This window comes from Solea solea, chromosome 15 (assembly GCF_958295425.1).
Source record: "Solea solea chromosome 15, fSolSol10.1, whole genome shotgun sequence".
NCBI classification, from domain to species: domain Eukaryota; kingdom Metazoa; phylum Chordata; class Actinopteri; order Pleuronectiformes; family Soleidae; genus Solea; species Solea solea.
Genome location: NC_081148.1, coordinates 10,673,027 through 10,695,937, shown reverse-complemented (window position 1 = coordinate 10,695,937; position 22,911 = coordinate 10,673,027). Strand labels below are relative to the sequence as shown.

The 22,911-nt window shown below is 39.4% G+C and overlaps 1 protein-coding gene across 3 annotated transcripts in view; it reads left to right on the top strand.

The window, feature by feature from the left end:
- Positions 1-6,970, top strand: part of srbd1 (S1 RNA binding domain 1) — a 42,953-nt gene extending 35,983 nt beyond the window's left edge. For all 3 annotated transcript variants that reach the window (XM_058650758.1, XM_058650757.1, XM_058650759.1), the window contains exons 20-21: positions 4,030-4,214; positions 5,792-6,970. In XM_058650758.1, coding sequence (XP_058506741.1) covers positions 4,030-4,214; positions 5,792-6,084 — 478 coding nt within the window. In that variant the 3' untranslated portion in view covers positions 6,085-6,970. The remainder of the gene's footprint in view (positions 1-4,029; positions 4,215-5,791) is intronic.
- The last annotated feature ends 15,941 nt before the right edge of the window (positions 6,971-22,911 follow it).

The window sequence follows — 22,911 nt, the reverse complement described above, 5'->3', positions numbered from 1 at the left end:
AGAGAGAGATGGAGAGAGCTGGAGAGAAGGAGAGGGTGGGCTTACTCTAATACAGCTGTATTCACTCAACTATGTTTAGTCTACATAAGTTCTGACACTAGTGGTTCTAAGCATCACTCCCTCATGTTGATGTGTCTCTAATAGCCTCAGTGCATGTGTGTGGGTTAATATGTCTCTTTGTGCACATGTGAAGATAGATCGATGCTGCTTATGACTACACTGTTTTTGTCTGTCATTCATATTTCAGCTAAGTGACTTGTGTTTCTGCGTTGTTGGATTAGTACTGTATGCAGTTGTTGAAAGATTTTGATATGAGAGAAGCCAAACTGATACCTTTTTAATCCAACTCAATATTCCTTTCATGTGCACACCTTCTTCCAAAGTCACACAGCTTTATGTGTCTTATATGTGATTTATTATTTTCTGGCTCGGCATCTTGCTCATTCCCATCTATCCATTAGGGCTTTACAATCATTCATTAAGAAATTGAAATTATCAAATTACAAAGGCTGAAATATAATAGTTCAATATAAAATGTTGTTGGTTCTCTACATTTAAAAAAAACAACAAAAGAACGTGTACATGGTGGAAACTATTTTTTTACTCAAACTTGCAATATAATATGTAGTTCTATATAAAGTAATTAAAGTGTAGAATTCAGGGGGAGCTAAAAACAGAAATTGGATACAAGATATTATATTGACGATCATCTGAAAATTTAGAACTGTTTCAGCTTTATTTATAAATCACTTAAAAAAACTGCTGAAACAAAGTGCTGTACATCAGAGATAAATAAAATATAGAAACATAAGACCCAAACAATAAAACAATAAAATACAATACAATAAAAACAAAGCCAATAAAACTAGTCATAGTAAAAGTAAAAATGGGTTTTAAGATACATTTTAAAAATTGGCAGTGAATCGGCCTGTCTAACATGCATAGGACATTTGTTCCACAGCAGCACAATGGTCCTTTAATATTAAGTTGGTGTCTTGTAGCAATGCTCTTATTGTGTTTAAAATCTGTGACATAATAAATAGTAAACTGAAGGATATGAAAAAAAAATATATATATATCACCAGGCAGTACCAGCCAGAAAAATTGCAATTTGATATTTTTTTTTTTACAAAATCAACATAGCTCAAAACACATTCCATATTTGTACATTAAATATTCTACATTTTGCTGAGACGGTGGCAGTTCATAGTAAAAATTAAGTTTGATGTGCTTTTATCCGTGTCGTTTTCTCACTCCCACTCACAATTAAACTCTTCTCCTGTTTCTCACCAGTCCCCAATATCATTCTATATTTTGCCTACTGTTCAGATTACTTAACCCTGTGTTGGCAAATGTCATATCCTTTGTTTTGACTAGCTTGAAATCCCTGTCTGGGAATTTACTACTGATTAATATCTCACTTGATACACACATTTTGTGATGGTCTCAATTCTACAGACCCTTGCAGAATTTGAGAGACACATTTTTTTCCAAAACAACCCAAAGCGAATGTTGTGGTTTTACGGTAAGTCACGTCCCTCTTTAAATGTTAATGACGATGGACGAAAGGAAAAGCCATGCATGTCAGCACTTGTTCTTCCCAAGAATTTCAGCACTCTTGTATAATTTTCATCCAAAACAAAATAAATGACCTGAAACTATAAATCTTGCAGAATGTCACACGTTTGCTCAACATCTTACTTGGTCAGTGTATAGTTGAGCACTTTCTTGTTGTCTCGTCACAAAGTTGTAGTTGTAGTTAAACACAAGCTGCTTGTTCAGGGCATTAGATGAGAGGATGTCACTGAAATGCCTCATTGCTCCTCTCACATTCTCATTAACAGCAGCCCAGGGCATAAGGCCTTTGGGGAGGATTGTGGAGGAATGCAATTTGTGTGTATGTGTCTTTATGGTTTATAAGGAATATCATGTTCATCACATGTGAGAAACTGTATCCTCCATTACAGCTCACAGCCTACACATCACCTCCTTTTTGTAAGCATAAACGATGCACGTACGCATACACACACACAAGCAGAAACACAGAGGCACAACCGTATCTGTGATAGAAGACTAAAATGTTTGTTTAAGAAATGCAAGTATTCAGATTTATGATATAAATATAAAAATATCATTGGTTCGTATTGTATTACTCTGGTGAGGGGTCCACTGCATGAGGAATATTTCTCTGATATGAAACAGTTGGGGCCCAATATTTCTATAATAAAAGGCAGAATGGACTCTTGCTGTGGTGCCTGGATAAAATCTATATCCTAGCCCACCCAACTACACACACACACCTACATGCAGACACACACACACACACACAGAGAGAGAGAGCGAGAGAGAGAGAGAGACGTAGACTGTTGGTGGTAATTATACAAGTATGAATCCAACAGTGGTAGGGGCCTCAAGACTCCTGGTACCTCTTAAATACTAACATACATCCCTGAAAAATGAGATGGGCAACACATACACACTTACACACATGCACACGTGCACACACACACACACCAATACTTGTGTAAGGTCCACAGCAGACTGCTCTTAATTGAACTCTCCTTACTTTGTGTGTAAGAAAGGAGACAGTGAGAATACTCATGGTGTCTATTTAATGCACTTGTGATGCCTGGTTATGTATTTGCAATATTAGAAAAGTTGAATTTGGTTACTATTTTGTCAGGGATTACTTTCAAGCTACCTCGACACAAAAGTTTCTGTTTCTGTCGTATTTGGTTGGAAGCCTTTGGAGACACAGGAGAGAAGATCCCTGTCTTAGGCAGATGTCCGTATATGTCCAAAGGTGTTGTTTCCTCACCACTAAGCCATTTTTCGGGCAAACTGAGCTACTATTGCGTACCGATCTTGCCTGTTGGTGATGAGCAATTGGACGGTAGATGGGGTCTCCATTGGCAGGCGCCTCTCCACTCACAGCTGTCTTGGACATAGTTTGTACACAAGACGTGTCGCGTTACATCCGCACTGTTCCAGCTTCTGCCAAATGAGCATCTCTGAACAACATTGCATATGAATCAACTTTGTGTGTAGGTTCTTGTGTGTAAGTCCACCTGTTGTGTCCATCATGGGGGGGGGGACAGCTGCGTCGTCTGTTTGGCGTCAAGCTGCCAGTGAGCAACATCTATCATGGATGCTTTCCCAGCTGGTCCACACATGAATGCATGCATAGAGGAAAATGCCATCACATCTATCACCAACTGTGGAAAGTGCCTACTGTAAATAATTTATACATTATGCACAATACACCACACTCAGAAACATGTCCCACGTTTTTCCATCAACCCTATTTGCTACTCTGGCTCCTATGCCAGTTTATTACTAAATCTGTTTTGATTGTAGACCAGCTAATTGGCTTGGATTTAATTCACAGCTTCAGTCAATTTTTAGTGGTGCTGCTTGACTGAGTGTCTAGACATACTGAAGGTGGAACATCCTGTTAGAATAAAGAAATATAAGGAGGTTTTTCCAAGCAGTTGACAGACAAACAGTCCAACCTCGGCAAAGTGGAGGCTGTTTCATGAGACAAGGTGTAAGGGCGTTTACAGCCCACTGCGGACTTATCTGATTTACTAGTGGGTTAACATACATGTATTTGTGGGCTTGTTTTCCCAGAACAGAAAGCCAGGTCTCAGCAGCTTTTGACTTTGTGTAATGACTCTTACGCCTCTTGTGGCCTCCCTCCTCCCCTACTTTATTCCTCTCACTTTACCTGTGTTAGCTTAGCCTTTTTTTCTTTTGTTTTTCTCATCTTTTACTGCTTTACTGTTCTTTTCCTCATTATTCTTCCCAGTCTGTCATCACTTTTCTCCTCCTCATTCAGCCTTTCTTCTTGTCTCTGTCTACATCCCTTATAGAACCAGTTCTCTCCCTCAGGGGACAAAGTATATTGTATATGTCCTTCTGCTGAGTTATTATAAATGTATTGTTTATGTCACTCTTGCAGATTTGAATGTTTAACTTTTATACTCTGTGTTATTTTTAACATATATTTCACATGTCACCCCTTTTTAGATTCCTGTCCCAGTTGGGTCAAAGCGTAGACCACATTGGCAGTTCCGGCCTGCGACAGTGCGTGGAACGCAAGGTTAAGACCAGCAGTGTTGAGGAACTAGCCAGGACAGTGGACACCACACCTGAGACCCTCAAACTCATCATAGATGGCCTCACACAGCCCCCTGGGTTTGACATACGACAAAGTAAGACTTCTACCAATCACAATTAGTTAGACATCCACTAATGTTCTGTTACACTGTAGGCAAGTAAACCTGATTAATGGTGTGTTCAAATGATCAGATAGACCAAGTTATTAGGACAAAACAAATATAAACTATCATAAACATACAAGCAAAAGTTTCTTCCAGTTGTACGATTTAAATGACTAAAGCTATCAAGTGCTTTTAATTATATGAAATTTTATTGCAAAAAAAATATTGAATGTATCCTAGATGTCACAGTAACTTCTCTTAAGTCTGTCATCCTTCTTTTATAATGTTCTTTATATGTCCACACTGTTTCACAGCAAGTCGAACTTATGTTTGTCGAGCTCTTTGACTGGTTTACTAGTTGCAACCCACACTCTGTTTTTGTGCGTTTGTTATAATAGGCATATGTTAGCAGTGTAACTTGATACAATCTGACAGTGCTGTGGCTTCCTCCCTTTAGTCCTACAACACAAGCAGTATGTTTCTGACAGGGTGTGATGGCTCCAACAGACTGCAGTGTTGGACTGAGACACAAAAACACAAAGACCGTCTGTCTGTTTTTCTCCTTAATGTGAGATCAGGCATACATAAATATCCCAATGAAATCATATACAGTCGTAAACATATAGATATTTATCAGTTTTGTTTCACCCTGGGCTATTTTCCTCCAGAATTCATCTAACATTGCTGTCTCACGTTTTCTTTTCCTCGTCTACGTTCTGAAAAATGGTGCATAAAATATGAGAGGAGTTACCTAAGATATCCTATGTAATTTAAAGTATGCTACGTACAGTAAGCTTATTGATATCTATGACCCAGGACTAGTAATAAGAAAACCTTACATTTCAGAGTATAGTCACTACATACACTACTGCTGGGGTATGTGTATCTGTTAATGATTCTGGAAGCACAATTTAAAGAATAAGTATCTATTATGATAGAAATAAAACCTATTCTCAACTGGCTTGTTAAATATATAGTAAAATCTCACCTGTTTATTTATCACCAAGCTGTCCATTTTCATATACCTTCCTGTAATGAGGACCAAAGTAAAACCCGGATGCTCAGTCAGTGCTAAAGAACGCTACTTCCAGGTTCACTCTCAGTTTGGCCCTATTCAGTTGCAGTGCACTATGCGTGGCCTCCTACCCGGTGCTCAGCTGAGTAAACAGATGGACCGAAGCTACCACATGAAATCAGTGCTGTAGGGAGGATAATTGGAACGGACTATTTCCTGGGGCACGAGCCTTCCTTGTTTGTGTTAATGCTACAGAGAGGAAAAAATTCTCTCATGAATAGGCCGGGTGGAAAGTAGGGTCGTGTATAATACCGAGAAATGTTGAAGAATGTGGACACAAGTATTCGGTTACTGCCTGAAATGTAATCCCTGTTTGTCATTTCTGCCCCACCCCCTCATTTTCCTGCATCCTCGTTTCCTGTTTCTTCTCCCAAACATTTGTTCCAGCTACCACCCATACCAGATTTTGTAATAGATCTCCTTGCCTCATTGTCACATTGCACACCTCATCTTTTTGAAATGTTCTCCCGATCTCTCTCTTTGCCCACCCCAGATTTTGGGCAGGCGGACTTTAAGCGGGGCATTGTGACGATGAGCGATCTGCGGGTGGGTGCAGTGGTGACGGGCCGTGTCGACAACACCACTCTGTTCGGGGCTTTTGTAGATATCGGTGTGGGCCGCTCTGGCCTCATCCACAAGAGCCACATCACACTGGACAAGCTGCCTGTCAGCCAGCGCCGTCGCAGCCTTGCTCTGGGACCAGGTGAACGTGTGGAGGTCCGAGTCCTGAGTGTGGACTCTCAGAGAGGACGGATCAGTCTGGACCTGATCAGGGTTCTAGAATAGACTCACTCATTACCATTACAATTCCTTTAAAATTGGAATTGATTCATGACAGGAAATTACACACAAGACTTTATTGCAAATGACTTCTTGACGGTTTCAGTGACTGTAATTATTTGTGGCAACTTGCAAATTATAATCTGCAGTTCTGCAATTTTTCCTGCAAGATGGTCCAGTCAGAGACAGTTTGTTCGTTTGAAGCCAGGTCACATCAGTTACAAGTTCAGTGAAAAACAAACATACAAACAGACTTCCTTTTGTTTCATAACCTGAATAATGCTTCCTGTGTATTTTTTTTAAGTAGATGATGATGTGGACACTACACCGGATTTTGGGTCTCAAGAAAAACTTTTTTTTTTGTTCATCAAACCTTGATTCTGGCTTGCTATCTGCACTAACTGACATTTACAGATCATTTGAGTGTCATGGTAAAACCTTTTGAGTTTGCGCTGTAGCAGTTGTGCTAATAACTTCATACTTGAGTAACTATTTAAAAAAAAAAAATAGTTTAATAGGTAAGGTATGGTAAATCAGTATTTAACCTTTGTTTTGTACTGTCATACACAGTTCATTAAATACACATTTTCATGTTTGTGTTATTAAAAGTGGACTTAAATGAATCCGTCTGTATCACTCAACGTGTAAATCAAACATGGTCAGAATTTGCTTTTTTTCAGTTAAGTTTTTCCTCAGTGCGGTGTGTCTAGTCTAGTCCACTGAAGAGGGGAATGGATGAAAGCAGAAAAGAGGACGAGTGAAACTTAACATGGAAAAGGTATGGTGGTAGAAATAACAGCAGATGTGTGAAGTGATGAGAGAAAGAGGACTCTAGTAATTTTTTTCCTCCAGACAACAGGAAGATGTGAGAAAACAGATCAAGTAGGCTGTAGGGGGGATAGGCAGAGACAGGGAGAGGAGGAGCAGCAGCAGCAGCAGCATGAGGAGGAGGAGGGGGGGGGGAGTGTTTCTATCTTCCAGACTGCAGTGAAGCCTGAAGGCTTTTTAGGCAATGTCCCAGACACAATTAGCCCAGGACACACACAGACACAAACACACTCTAATCAGCTGCTTCAAAATTAATCCCAGACTCCCCATGCACATTATCCAATCTGTTTGTGTTTATGAAAACTGGAATAAATAAAAAAAAACAAAAAACATAAAATATGGTTCCGAGAAGGCCCGAGGTCTCCTGTGCTAAACCTGAAACTGCATACAGAATACCCAATCACTGTCAGCACTGCTGCTTCAGTATCTCCCCTCAGGGGAACAAATGGAATATATTCTAGATGCACAGACAACGATTTTAGGCCAAGATTAGTGGGAGAAAAACTATACACTTTCAGACTTGATTCAGGTGCTGTATTTCATTGTCTTTTTGACTCAGTCATTTTTAAAAAAAAGTAATTTCATTTTGTAATCAAGGTGTCTTGTTTGATGTTAAGTCCCCTTGTCATTTCGTTGTCTTTTATTTCTTTCGATCCCTCACATTGTAGCTCGGCACAGACTCCTGTTTTAATGTTTCCACTGTTTTTTTTAACGTAGGGAACACACATATTTGTGCACGGAAACACAGCTTCCCTCAGCATCATTCCTGCTTTTCCCACCTTTAATTTTCCTCCCTCTACTAAACGTGAGTGCACAGATGGGAGAGGCAATCTGGCAGCCAGCTACTGCTGCCCCTTAGAGTTTTTGTCAAACACTGACCAGTAATGAGCCCGTGATAAGAAGCAGAGTGACTGCGGGAGAAGCTCTGTAGTTCTGTTATCCTGCGCTGCACTGGTTCTCAGCTGTTGTTTTATGGATTGAGATCAGGTGTGCCTTGAGATTTTGGTGAAATGTGAATGAAATTGATGGTAAGCAAGCATCTAAATGAATGTCACTGACGCACTCATGAAACACCCTAGCCATTCATTGATTCTGAAGTCCTATAAGCCGTTAAAAGTCAAGGTAACAAAAAGAATTGTAGTGATCATGTGGTGCTATCTTTCATCATCTTTGGTTCCACATCCAGCCATGGAGACACAGGTGGATACAGAGTCATCTTAACTTTTTCTTACACAGTAGCAGAGGGAATGGTTCTCACAGCTAGTAATTGTGTCCTGCTAAGCGAGCACCGAGTGTAGAATATATTTTTCTCTGGTGAGCTCAGATTTCTCAGACCGCCTGTCAAAAAAACAAGCGTTAAATCTCAAGCACTGAAGATAACCCCTTGAAAACCGCAGTTCTTATTATGCTCCCTCCTTTCGTTTCAAATACTGCTTTTTACTACAACGTCTGGACAGGAAATTGTTTTGGTAATACGTAAAAAAAAAACGTTCTGGCATTTATGGTGGACATTCATGAGAGACAGTTGACGAATGTTGCCGCAGCAACTCAGTGAGTGCTTATCGCTCATGATTGACGGACTGAAAATATGACGGAGCATGGCAGATGCACATATTTTGATTTTAAAAGATGCCTCTCTGGCTGCAGTTGTAATAGTCAGTACATTGAATAGACTTGCTACATTAAGGGTTTCTGCTATTTAAAAGTTGGGTGGGGGGGGGGTTTACACCTCCAGTCTTGTAGTCTCCATTGCTCGGATGCCTGTGTCGGTCCACTTTACCGTCCATTCTCCTGTTTCATGGCTATGATTGCCACAGTTTGATTACAAAGATTTGCGCTGGTTTCTCGTTCCAACTGAAAATAACTCCAGGTTAGTGGCGTGACCACTGACATTATTTTGGTCTCCCTTGGCCTACAGATGTGTGTCAGGAGTAAGACTATGCTTTGTGGTCTGCGCTCATTTGAACAGTTTTGCTAAAGGTTATACTCACATAAACTCAGCATCTGCATTTCACTTCTACAAAATCCACCGTTAGGCAAACTGTATCCTCCATGAATTTTGGAATTTTGCGGCCAAAGAAAAACTACAACCACTGCTCATACACATTGTTCAGTGCAGTCTGTACATGTACTGTAATGTAGGTCATCTGAAATACAAGTTTATTTTTTAGTTTTTTCATCTTTTGTTTTTTATTCATATTTCCAACATTTGTTCTCCTTTACATAAATTGTGTATCGTTATATTGACTGGAAATAACTTTTGGTGCAGGATAACTATGCTAACATTTTATGGTGACATTGATGATTTGCCTATCTAATTTTTTTGAACACGACATTTATGAGACATTACGATAATACAACTTGACATAGATTCATACCCATGATGAGCCATACACTTATCTTGATGTGAGCATGCAAGTGTTACACCAACATCTGTCACTTAAAAACACTTTTTTATACGCCTTAGTTTCCCAGTATGTGATGGCACATATTTCCAGAAATTTCCAGAAAACCAGAGGGTGAGATAGACTTTGGCTACTGGCATCACTGGTGAGAAACAGGAGTTAAGAATGTGCAGGAGGGTTAAGAAGAGATGATGATGAATGGAAGCAGGAGAGAGAGGGATGGAACGAGACAGGAAATGAAAGGCTTTCTCCGGTTTCACTCCCTGTGACCTCATCAGTGTGATCATGGGTTTTATGAGCTTTCCCTCTCGACGCCCACACACCACCTCACACGTGCCAGGACACACACACACTTACTTCAGGCTGTAGATTTCATTCACTGGCTTGCGGACAATCACACAGTGACGTGTGTTTTTGTCTCTCTCTCTCTCTCTTGTTACTTTTGTCACACACTCTTTATCAACCTTTCACATATTTCAACACACACAGGGATTCCTGACACACAGTCAGTGACACTGACACAAAAAGAAAATCCGTTCACTGCTGAAAATGAAAACCATATACATTTACTTATCTCACATAAGCACTCGAAGCACATAGGCTCACAAATAAATCACTATCACTGCCATTTTTTGGTGATGAGTTGAAGGTGAAATAGTAGAAAATGAACAAGTATCTTATCATAAAAAGCTTACAGTCCCTTCCAGTGCATCTCCTTATCTCTCAGGGATGTCACCTATGCTAATATTCATATTTCAACTCTTTATCAGCTTTTAAAAAAAAAAAAACACTAATGCATAAATCACAATTCCCACTCTCCAGGAGCTTTGCCACTTATCTCACTTATCACAAAAGTAAGAAATATCAGGAGAGTTTGTTGTTTTATCAGAAGAAAGTCATCTTGGATGTTTAGTGGAAATGCAGGTTGGCTTTGAGGATTTTTACCAAGGCAAGACTCAAAGAAGACTTCTCCCTTAACATGCCATTATCTGGACTAATATTGTGATATATGTTTTGCTCCACTACAGTACTCCATGATCATCATAAACACACTACATAGAAAACTAGAACAATGGAAATAGAAACTGGAGTAAGGGAGAGTAATCGTTTCACTTACAAGGTATATATTTACATCTCTTATGTTACTGCTTTAATGTACACTGCTTTAAATTAGAGCTGTATTTTATAAAGAATGAGGGGCCACAAATATATAGACAGGAGACCACCTATAGGCTAATGACAAAAGCAAACACTTTTACACACGTGCACACACACTCTTCAAAAATGTACCAATATAACTTTTTATAACTCTTTTTTTTCTTGGTTTTACATTTGCATTCATCACTAAGTACACTCACATTACACTATAGAAATGATCTGTTTTGCATGAAAGTTGAGTTGATGGCCTGATTAAATGAATAGAACAGATAGCAAACACACCAATTCACAATGACATTGAAAAACAAACGGTAGTCGCCGTATCATGGCTCTGATTTGTCATGGCTGATACCCAACCTGCTAAATAAGGTCATTATCAGGGCCGGTACCAATTCACCATATCAGATTCATCCCGCAGAGTAAATAACAAAAAAAAAACACCAGGAAGATTTACTGCTATGTAATCTTTTGTTTTATAAAAAGTGAGAACATGGCCGACTCAGATGCTGTTTGAGTATTGTGTTACACGGAGGAAAACGGCACAGCCAACAAAGAGGTATGTTATAATTAACTTATACTACTACTACTAATAATAAACTTGATTAATATAGCATATTTTTAGCACTTCACCTTTGTCTCAGATTTAAATAATTTCCTCGAGTTGATTAAATGTTACCGAAGTCACATGCAAAATGATAACTACTTGTGCTGAATTCCCACATACATTATACTAAATAGCAAGTAAAACACACAGATCCATCTCCCTTTACAGTGCATGGTTCCCTTCACAGTAACACAGTCAGATCCGTTAAGGGACAACAAGGCCTCTTCCTGTTCTCGGGGTCATGACCGAGGTTGGTGGCTTATAGTGATTGACAGCTGAGTGTTTGGGTTAGGCTGCCACCTCTGGGGATTTACCATAAGCTAAGTCTTTATGCACATTCAATACAAAACACAAGTGAGATCTCGCTCGCAGACGTATACTGTCAAAGCACATTCGCTCAAACACACATAGACATGGTGTCCAAGCCCTGCTGACACACGTATACATGAGCGTATCTCATAGACATATCTCCTGTTCATCCCATAGGGAACACAATCTGAGACCATAACCTTGTGTCGAGGGGAGGAAGGAAGTGTGAGTTTAGGGGGAATTCACTTACACTTGGAAACATTCAAGTTATGGAATATTACAGAAAAATGTTGTGAAAAACCCTGCATGTAATTACATCCATAGCTGTTGTTATATCGACTGCTAAGATGCTGTACAAATCGCTCATCATCAAACCCTTGATATGATAATCTGATTTGGCTGCATTTGTCTGAAGATTGATGTTTCACGAGCAGTGTTTTAGAACATACAATTATTTGAAACAAGATTGTTTTTATATCAAACGGGGGATTAACATTTTCCATCCCAGTGTCGTATAATCCTGTTTTATAACAATTATCACTTAAAACCACTTAAGCTCTTCGCACAGCTGCTTCTGTCTGAAGGCTTAAGCAGCATCTCGAGCTTGTGTAAACACACAGTTAGCGACCAGTGGCAGTTATTTGTTTAGCTGCATAAATCAGCAAGCCATTAATACCCAGGCCTTATAGTGCTGTTAGAAGCATTAACACTCATGGGAGCAATTTCCTTAACACAGATTACACATGGATTTTGGGCTGGTAAAGTAGTGCTTCCTTGGACATGGATTTAACATAGAGATGGGATCTTAGGGATGGGATGCACCTTTAATGATACACAGTACATTAACTCACATTTTTCATTTTTTTAATAAATAGGCCGCTGCCAGCTGGATTTTAAATTCACCTGTGTTGTTAAATACACGTCCCAATTTTCTTTAAATATTGAAACAACTACAACTTTTTTTTCCGAAGTGCAGTTTGTGCGTGTACTTTTGACTGAACATTAGAAAACACTCACAATTCTGAAATGTATTTGTATTTCTTTCACAACAATCACCAGTTACACATAATTGACATAGCTAGTGGAGAGCCGCCGAAAATGACATTAATCGAACCTGCATTAAGTTTCCCACTGGGGATAAGGATCATAATACTGTCCATCTGGTCCTGCAAGAGTAAACCGAGTAACTGTGTCCTAACGAAAGTTATCTGAGGCACTCGGATGTAGAAAAATATAAAAGAAATTTAAAGTCTCAATATATGTAAAGATGTCAATGAATTAATAACAGTTATTTTCGTAACAAACATATAATAAAGACAATAGAGATGATGCGATAAAGAGAGTACAATACAATAAATAAACAACGCAAAAAATAAAAATAGACAACACATCAGAATAATGTAAGAATATGAAGCATGTAATGTAAGAATAATGTAATGGCAGCAAATGAATGGAATGTAACCTTATGATTGATATTGCACATGAGGAACGTGCAGGTGCAATGAAAGGACATTAGTTGAGGAAGTTAAAGGTGTTCTAAAGGCCTGTGTTATAAAGCTGTTTCACTGCCTAGCAGAGGCGGAGCTTCAATACGGACTTGTACTTTGATGAGCACCTGTATTTAGTTCCAATTTGTGATCCAATACAGCATATTCCTGTGAGTTTTTTTTTCATTTATCTTCTCTCATATTGTCCTTTTAAAACAAACCATACTTGTTTTAGTAAACATCTTTGTGCAGGTGACTGTTTTTCAATCACAGCTGCGATCCTGACTAACACTGGGACACTTTTTTCCAGTATGATTGTTTTCCTAAACCATCATCGATTTCTGTGTTTTCTACCGGCTCAGCTAGTGAATCATAGAATGATGCAGTTTACAGTTTGACACCTGTAAAATCATCCCTGTCATACTGCAGCAAAGCAAAGACTACTCCCTCGCTTGAGAGACTCATGAGTGATATTTGGTGTGCTCGTAGCAGCTGGATTTCATAGGACATTTTGTAAACCCCCACAGGTTTCTGTAGCAAAGCAGAATTCCTCACAGTGGGCAACACACTTGAAAATAGTGGTACAGGAGGAGTACATTTGTGCACCAGATTTTTCCCAGATGTGCTGTTATTAGAGTCTTATGAGATTAAATCCATTCCTTTTCATCCACTGCACAGGTATATAAGATCTGTTCAAGATAGCAGTCCTCCAGTATTCAGCCTATACAGTAGATTAACTGTTGGATATGGTATGACTGTTTAGTGCCGTATCATATATTACAAAAACATTGACAGTTTATTTTCCCCTGAAATTCTATGTGATGATATGACTGGAAGTCTGTCACAGTGGTGGCAGGTTGATAAGCAAATAAATAAATCTCTATACCTAACAGCAAAAGTTCTCTCTTCTGTATCTGGACCAAAGACTGACAGGTTTAGTGGCAATTCTAAAATGGAATTGAACCAAAAAAAAAAATCTATTAATTTAAAAATAAAACTCCAAAACAAACAAAAACAAGAAAGAACATTGTTTACAAGCACATGTGGTCACTGAAGGTGTTACAAAAATGAATACTCAGTCGCCCAGTGGGAAGATTTTCCAAAAGATGCTGTTCATATACCCCTCTCCAGAGAGAGTGACTATGCTCACCACTTACCAGACAGAAAACTACATCATCAGCATCAGCAAAAAGAATATTCACACAAAGTGTTTGTTTATTTCCTCGCCCCTGGGACTATTTCCTGTTGCTTTTGTTTATTTTCTTGGCATTTTGGCTCCTGTGTAATGGTGGAGAAATATTGAACAATTTATTTCCCTGTAGAGGAAAATACTCTTGTGGAATGAACCCAGAGAGAGAATCTATGCAGATGGATTTTCTTTTAAGTCTGTCTTGTGAAGTAAATATTGAAATGTATACTCCACAGTTCACCAAGGAGAAAAGAGACAGGGTTTTTTTTTTTTTAGAAGCCTGGCTCAGATTGCGCTTTAGTAAATAAAATCAGTGACCTGCAATGTTCTTGAGCAATTTGTCTGCCCCCTATTGTGTTTCCCTATCCCAGAATATGATACAGTTGTACACACAAGGCAAATATTGTCTAGCCATTAGGTCTGTATGATGTACTGTTCCTCAAAACATCATTGTCAGCCAATTGAGTTCTCACAGTCGTATAGTGTTCACTTTCTTTTCACCTTTTCACTGGCAAATGTGTTCGCAGTGGGCAGATGTACTGCGTGATTCTCTCTTCCAAAATGACCATGATGTAATCTGTTGTATTGGTTTATTGGTTTGTTGCCCCCTGCCTCAGTTACTTTGCCATGTCTTGCCTTTCCGTCCATCCATCTACTTCAAATACAACACAGAGTTTGTCCAGACACTGGCCGCCCTCTAAATGTTTCTCATCTTGCCTCATGCCGAGAGAGCAGGGAATAAAGTGAAGTCAATGTTTTGATACTAAATTACTGTAAGGCTGTTGACAATGTGAAACCTCCGGGGAAGTGAGAGGCAAACTGTAAATTAATAATGTAAGACCTACTAAAGTCAACTGAATATATGCAGTATTGTTTATTATGCATATATGATTTATATGATCTTCGTTTCAAAATGTCCAGTGTTTTAAGCATCTTCTAAGCAGATGCTGATTTTTCAGTTTAATGTCAATATAAATCTTACTTTGGAGAAGTACGTATCAGATCTGCTTTTTGTCTTTTGATAATTTATTGTAACTCGTAGGCAGATAAAAAAAAGAAAGGAATGACTCCCTCCTTTCTTGCATACATGGATTCATTCCAGGGGAAACTTGAGAAGGTAATTAAATATAATGAAGATCTATGCAAAACCAAATGGCCTGTGAGGGCTGGAGAGAGAGAGAGAAAGAGAGGGGGGGTGTAGTGTAGGGTCAGGAATTGTCTTGTTAGTCTGTGTTTGTTTGTCCGCCTCACCTGCCTGTGGAAAAACCCATGGTATGTTGTGTTTTCCTGGGAATGCACTTCCTCCCCGTTCCATCTGTTCTACCACACATCACCCAATCAATTGCTAACCTGATACTACTGCTGTTTTAGCAGCCAGCCAATCGTCGGAACCATATGTGGTCATGTGATACTCTAGAGACAGTTGGCAGCCCATTTGTAATGTACAGTAAGCTGTATAATGGTATTTCTCCTTCATGGAAACCACTCAAGTTTCTCTCTTTGTGTGTATGCTTGTGTGTCACAACCTAACTTGATTTAAAGGTTTTTAAATACCTTTTGTTTGATGCTTGCGTACATACACCGAGCACAACACGCACTAAAGTTACGATGTGGATCTTTCTCTACATCTGTAATGTCGATAAACACTTTAACAAGCCAATATCTCCAAACATAGAAAGTAATAACGTGACATGCGATTCATGAGATACAGTATTTGATAATGCTGGAGTCAAATATAGATATTTACTGATTTAAATCAAACTCAGACTGAAATGAACGTCCCTGCCAATTTGACTCGCTTTCATCTCTACTTTATGATTGTCTGTGGCTTATCACAGGATTGAGGGTGGTCGACAGAGGTCAAAAATAATGTAACATCCCCAAATACAGCACTTTATGTTTTTATAGGCCTATTTTATTCTACACTGAGACAACTATTGCAATGTTTTGTCATATGGTTGTCTTTCAATATATCATTTACAGTAGGATCACAACGTCTTACTTACCCACACTGACCCTTGTGGGACATAATGGCTGCATTGTTGACATATTGCACATCATAAAATGAGTCACCCTGCCAATGCAACACCTAAAACAAGGTATTGTTTACTTTTCTTTTGCAGTTGGTTTGAAAATAAGGATGGAACTGTCAAGCCTCAGTGATGCATTCCACATCCTGGTCAAAAAGGACACTTTCACACGTGTCTGATTGCCTGTAGTTTTAGATCACTGTTGCTGGTGGAAACGTATTACCACTGGGTGCCAAACTATCCAGCATCTGACAGATGAGCACCTCTTTCAAAGCAGGCACTTAACTTGAGAATCCTCTGGCTTGCAGGGTGTATTGAGAACATTTCAGCCGGGTATCAAACAAGTCTTCTCAGATATGAAAATGATTGTTTAGACAGGCATTGAAATGACTCCATTATAGTGTGCATGTGTGAGGACATGGGGGAAATAGATTTTCTCGCACCAGTGGTATTTATGATGGGCGACTAGAGGAGAGAGAGAGAGGATTGAAAAGAGAGTGATGAATGAAAAGCAGTTTTAGTCATCATGCTCTATCTCCCGAGCCACTTTTTGTGTTGAAGTCGGTTCATCCAGAGCCAAGTGGGAATAAGGAGGTGGTGTGTGTGTGTGTGTATTTGTCTGTGTGGATGTGTGCATGCATGTGTGTTGGTCTGTTCAAGTGCTTCTGGTCATGTGCTTCTTTCCATTTGTGTGTGCTTGTGTGGTATTGCTGATGGAGAACAGCTTAGAGAGGGCAAGCCAGACGTCTAAACGCTGCCAGAATCCTGCACACACATACAGAACTCCAACAGGAACCATCATTATTAATACTTTAGCGAGAGGCCATCTCGATGTGGGGCCAATTTAGACCCACCACTACACATAAATCTATCCCAGAAGTCTGTGCTTCTGTCTGGCCAGCTGGCAGGTAGTGTTGGAATTAATGAGAGGGATGCATCCAGTTACTTCTCCTCATCTCCCTCTTGCGCAGGTTTGCACACAGAGAGGTTTTCGAGTCTTCTGTTCAACCTCTTTTTTTTTTTTTTCGCCCCCTTGGGAGTTGACACATTTATGTAGAGACACAGATAGTGACACAGCAGGAGCTGAGTGACGCACTCAATAACAGATCAGTCAAAGCATAGTTTTGAGTTTATTTTCACTGCTAAGCACACAAAAATATGTTGACAGAAGAAACAGTCTCTCCTCTGCTCTGAGTGTAACTAACATGTGTTACTCATGTGTAAACTGTAACCACAGGTGCGTTAGGAGAAGGTGTGTCTGATGTTGTTTCAGGAGGCATCAGCCAACAGTGTGATGTAAAACCAGTCAAGTTGTTTGGCAAAAGGGTCCATTAATTATGTAAAAAAAAAAAAAAAAATTCAGTTTCTCTCACATAGTTAAGGCCACACAATAACAATAACAAAGCTTAAAAATGCATTTAGAGCCCGCTGAGCTGCAGAATTATTAATGCTATAAGAACGCACATCTGTATATGTGTGTGTTCATATGTGTGAAGATTTTTTGCTCCCTGCCCTCCTGTTGTAGTTACAGGAACTCAGTATCCTGGAATGAGGCAATATGTTTCTCTAACTTGCCAATTTGCCAGGAGCAAAACATCATCATCAAATACGCACATTGTGTGTGTGTATAGACTTTGTAATTCTCTCCCAAAGTAATTACGGTGGCAGTGGAGTAAACCCGAACTTAAACTTGGCCTGTGTGAGTCATGATGGATAGTGTGCTCGATATTTCAGAGTTGAGTTCATAATATTTACCCAGATACTGCAGGAAATGAATGGCTTGAAGTACAGCCGTTTCACTTTACACAGTTTTACAGACCTCTTTTTTTTTTCTAGAACTCTCATTTAAATGGCTGAGATTAATCCTGTCTCCCTTTGTTTTATTTTCTCACAGCTCATTCTGTGCATCCAATCTGACCTCTAGTCTACATACGTTTAACAAAGTACAAAGATTGGCTCAAAGAAAATGACACAGAGTGACAAATTCAGCCTCTCACACCTTTCAGTATAAGCCTGGCATGTGCTTTCGTATGGACCTTTATCAAATTTCACCTGCTCTCTCTGTATATCTTACTGACACATTTATGAATATTCATTTAATTATGGCTGTAGCTTTACAGATGTATAGACAGCTTGACTCCCTTTTGCATTGTATCTACTTTTTGACTTTTAATGGCTTGGCAGCAGGAGCCCAGACTGCTCAATGAACTTTCTGGAGAGCTCCTTAGACATTGCAGAGCTAAAATGAATCATGACTGTGCAAGGTTGGTATATTTTTATTGAAATACTTTGTTCAAAATGTAGTTCAGGAAAAATGCGAAATCTCTTCCAGGAAATGACATTCAAGTTTTTTTTAAATCAGACCACAGACCAAGAGTGGTGTGTTGTGTTTGTCCAGAGAATTGTGGGAAGGAGAGCAATGTCCACAAAGAAATTATAGATTTTAAAACAGTCTGTGGTATAAAAGGTTTAAAGACCTTTAATCTGTTGAAGAGCCTACTACCAAAAATGACAGTTTTAATAAGAATGTGTAAATGCACCTAAAAGGTACCTGCAGCATGCAGTAACCACATTTCAACCAGTAACTATTGTTTTCATGATTTGTTGCAACTGAAGTGTGTATTTGTTGGAAGCTGGAAATTAAACTGAGCCTCTTTTTGAGAGAGAAAACTGTCCAGTGCAGTGCTGTTGTTAAATTATGCCTCCTACAGACTGAGAGATTTCATTTTGAATTACTTAATAATTAAAACTTAGCTAAGATTCTCTAGAGATGCACGATATTATCTGCACGATATCGGTACCGGCAGATATTGGCTTTAAAATCAATTATCGGATATCAGCAAACATGCCAAGATCCACCGATACGACTAATGACTAAAAAAAGCTGCTGCCTCCTTCACTTGTTTGCAAGCACATTCTTTTTTTATGCTTATTTATTTTGTATTATAAATATATTTTATATCCACACCTGCAATATATTATGTTAATTTCACTACAGAAGAGACTAAGTGACCACTGCAGTTATATATATCTAATCGGCCCAAGCACTCCCGATATATCAGCATATCTTATATCGGCAAACAATCCAATATCGCACATCCCTAAAATCATCAACTATGAACTATGATGACTGTATGACGCTGACACCTATTGAATCATAGGCTATAATGTGGTAAACAACATGAGATGAATCATGGTCTGGCAATTATTCTTTTAATGTGAGCAGAGAAAAATTCAGAAGTGGTAGAGACCACGGACACATTGTATCCCACATAAAAGCACACAGTCTACATATAGCTTCCATTGTATTGGTCTATACCGCGCTGATTTATACATCATTTTATGTTGCATTTTCATTAGCCACTCAGTAGATATAGATCGTAACAGCACACACACTATGAGATAGTCAACCCAAATTTCTGACACTGTCAGAAGAACAAGCTATTGTTGTTGGCAAGACTGTGACAATGAACGTCTTTGAATCTCTCACACAGTATGATTTAGAACCACACGTTAACAGGAGTACTGAAATATTCTACTCAAGTAAAAGTACCACTATTTTACTTAAGTACAAGTAAACCTACTGGTCTAAAAATGTACTCAAGCTTAAGTAAAAAAGTAGCTTGTTTAAAATTTGAGTAAAAGTTACTTAAATACTTAAATACTTCAATAACTTTCCACCTCTGACGATGAGAGTGTACTGTACTGTGCAAAAGTCTCAAGATACCATCGGCTTTGATATTTTGACATCTGCCAAATTGTGCGACCGAAAGCAGGTCTTATTCATTAGCAAGCTGTGAATGACTTTAACTCATACAACATGTGTATGTAATGCTCGAGCTTGTCTTGAATAAACCAGGTGTGATCTCGATGTGAAATAGCAGGACAAACACAACAAACATTGGTTTTACCAATAGGATTAATTAGGGTTCCACTCAGGTAGGTCACACTAAATACACACTTTAACCTGAGGAAGGTGTTGTTTTCCCCCTAAGAATGTTGTTATTATAAAACTACATACATGTTTTCTGTATGTTCTACATGTGTTCCAATAAAGTTATCGAGAAATAATTATACTGTATGGCCATGAAAGCCTCGCTAAATCAACAAATCCGATTAAGTCTTTTGCACAGTACTGTATATGACTGGTGCTGTATCCTCCTGAGGCTGTGAGATTTTACTCTCACTCTTTCTACTTGGCTTTTTCACCTGGGAAAGGAAGCGTCACTGTAATAGAAACCCCACCACCTCAGGCTACACACACACACACACACACACTCACACAGGTCCTCAGGGAGGAGGATGTGTCATTATGGGTTTATTTTCCTGTTGCTGTATTTCTGTCTTTGTGCGTATGTTTATGTGTTACAGCATGCATCACTTTGTATGCACAGATGCATACATTTTTCAGTGTTTGACTGTGTCCTGCATCATCCGGTATTTACTCAGGTTTTTCTGCACATGCACCTGCAAATCTTTGCATTTGAGTTCAGGTGGCAGAGTTTTGATTAAGAGAAAAAAGAGCAAGAGAAGAAATGACTGTGCAAGTTGAAATGGAAACTTGAGATGGCCACAGCTCACCTGCAGGCGGAGGTGGCTGCCTCCGGGCCATGAGCGGTCACTCAGCACAGGAGTAGTAGTTGTTCCCAGGACCTTTAGCTCAGGTGAGACAGGAGGCGAATGCAAGAAATAAATAGAAAGCTGAGTTAAGTTTGTTCACACACACTACACTGATATCTACTCCACTGACTATAAACTGTAATTAATATCTGGCATTCATTTTTGTTCTGTTTTCTATGTGGGAAAGAAGTTTATGTACTAATGCTAGTAAAATTTCCCAGGACTTTTTAAAGAGTTTTTAAAGCTGTCTTAATTTAACCTACGTTAATGTGCCTGTGTGGAGTGTGAGGGGATTCCCAGAGTTGTGTTGAAAGTGTCATGTTTCCCACTCAGGTGGGTGGTTATCCCTTGGTGTCCTCTAATCAAATTACCCTGGCTGTGCTCATTCTGTGCGTATTTTTCATGTGCTCGTCAGACATTGACATATTCATGCATAGACATGTGCACTTATTTATGTTAATGTCATTAGTTGATGATCAACTGTCGTCTTGTGTTGTTTCCCCCTGCACGTCATTGATAATATAGTGTGTGAGCATGTGCATTTACATTCACAGTATTTTATTCCGGTTGCAGTTATTGGCCCTTGGTCTTATGTTTACACACTGGGTGCTTGTTTCACGTTTATTTTTACAGGAAAAGTTGCATCCTTCCCTCCATCCTTCTACCTCTTTCCGTCCTCTGTCGTCATAGCTGCGCATGTTACTGGGAAGATGTGGTTTTCAACATATAGTGACACTGGGATTTAATATCAGTGAATGTTCTTCAAATGATACTTAAATCACTTTTATAACTATTTTTGGATATTTTCCTTGGATACCTTTTTCATTTTTTTTGTTAAAATATTTTCTTATTGTAGAGATTGATACCACAACAGTGTTGTGTATCTCTGGTGGGAGGTTGCATTTACCACACACTTCACTGCACTGTCTGCTTCTGCATTCAGTGAGTAACTCTATTGTGTCTTTTTTTAAACTTTTTTTAAAAAAAAAATAGTAATTAATTGTTGCCCTGACATAACACCTGACACACTCTTTATCTCCTGTTCTTTGTTTCCTTCTCTAGTGCATGTTCTGTCCTAAACTGCGTTTATTCACTGTTCACTGTACTGTATATACAGTTTTGCCCTCGGTAGCTTCTGTGGTGTATAAATGTGTTACCACGACTGTGTCAGTGACACACTTTACATATTAATGTGTGAAGATTCACATTCATCTCTGTTTCTGCCAGATGTATATATGGTTCCGTTCACGCCTGGATGGCTGTCAGCAAACACTTGTCGTCTGTGTGCATGCCTGTAGGTGTACAGATGACAGCTGACTGATGAGTATAATGAATGAAGTGCTGAATGTATTTGTCTCCAGGGTTCTCCTAATGGAGGTGCAATGGGGAAACATAGTCCAAACACACCCACGCAGACACACTCATCTCCACCAACATCTACAACTAACACACACTCATGAACACATATATATTTTTGTATGGACCCTGTCTACCCCCTTCTCCCTTACCAGACATTCCTCTTCTCCCTGGTGAGGGACACATTAGTTGGGCAGCTCTGTCTACTCGCTCCCCAGGCTCTCGCTTGGCTCCCACTCACTTAGCACCTCCCTGCTCTAGGCCCTTCTCTTCTTGCCACCAAGCAGTGTGTTTCTGGGAGGCCCAGAAACTGGACTCTCTGTAACTCCCAAACACAAGGCCCTTGATAGGTCAGGGCTCCATTCCCTTGACCAAAGTGAGAGACCCATCTATTCTCAGCTTTCACTGGGGGACTTCCCCGAATCTCTGGTGACACAAGTAAGATGCGGAAAGCTCATGTTTTTGTCCAAACACATGACCGTGAGTACATGGGCCAGCTTATGCATGCTTTTCGACAGGTTGAGGAAATGTTTGCAGAGCAGTATGGGAATAGAATGAGGAACATAAAATGTGGTTTCTCGACATTTTTACACATTTAGAGGTGCTTTTTGGATAAGTCACTTGCTACTTCCCATGGCGAATCTCATTTTATGTCCTGCTCCCACTCTGTTTTCACTGAAGCCTAAACGTCATTTTGACATGTAGAATACAGAGGGCATTGTTTCTTGTGTGTGTGTGTGTGTGTGTGTGTGTGTGTGTGTGTGTGTGTGTGTGTGTGTGTGTCAATTTTCCTGTAAAGTTGTTGAGACATGACAGTCCTGGCAGATCCTCCTGTTCTTGTTGGATG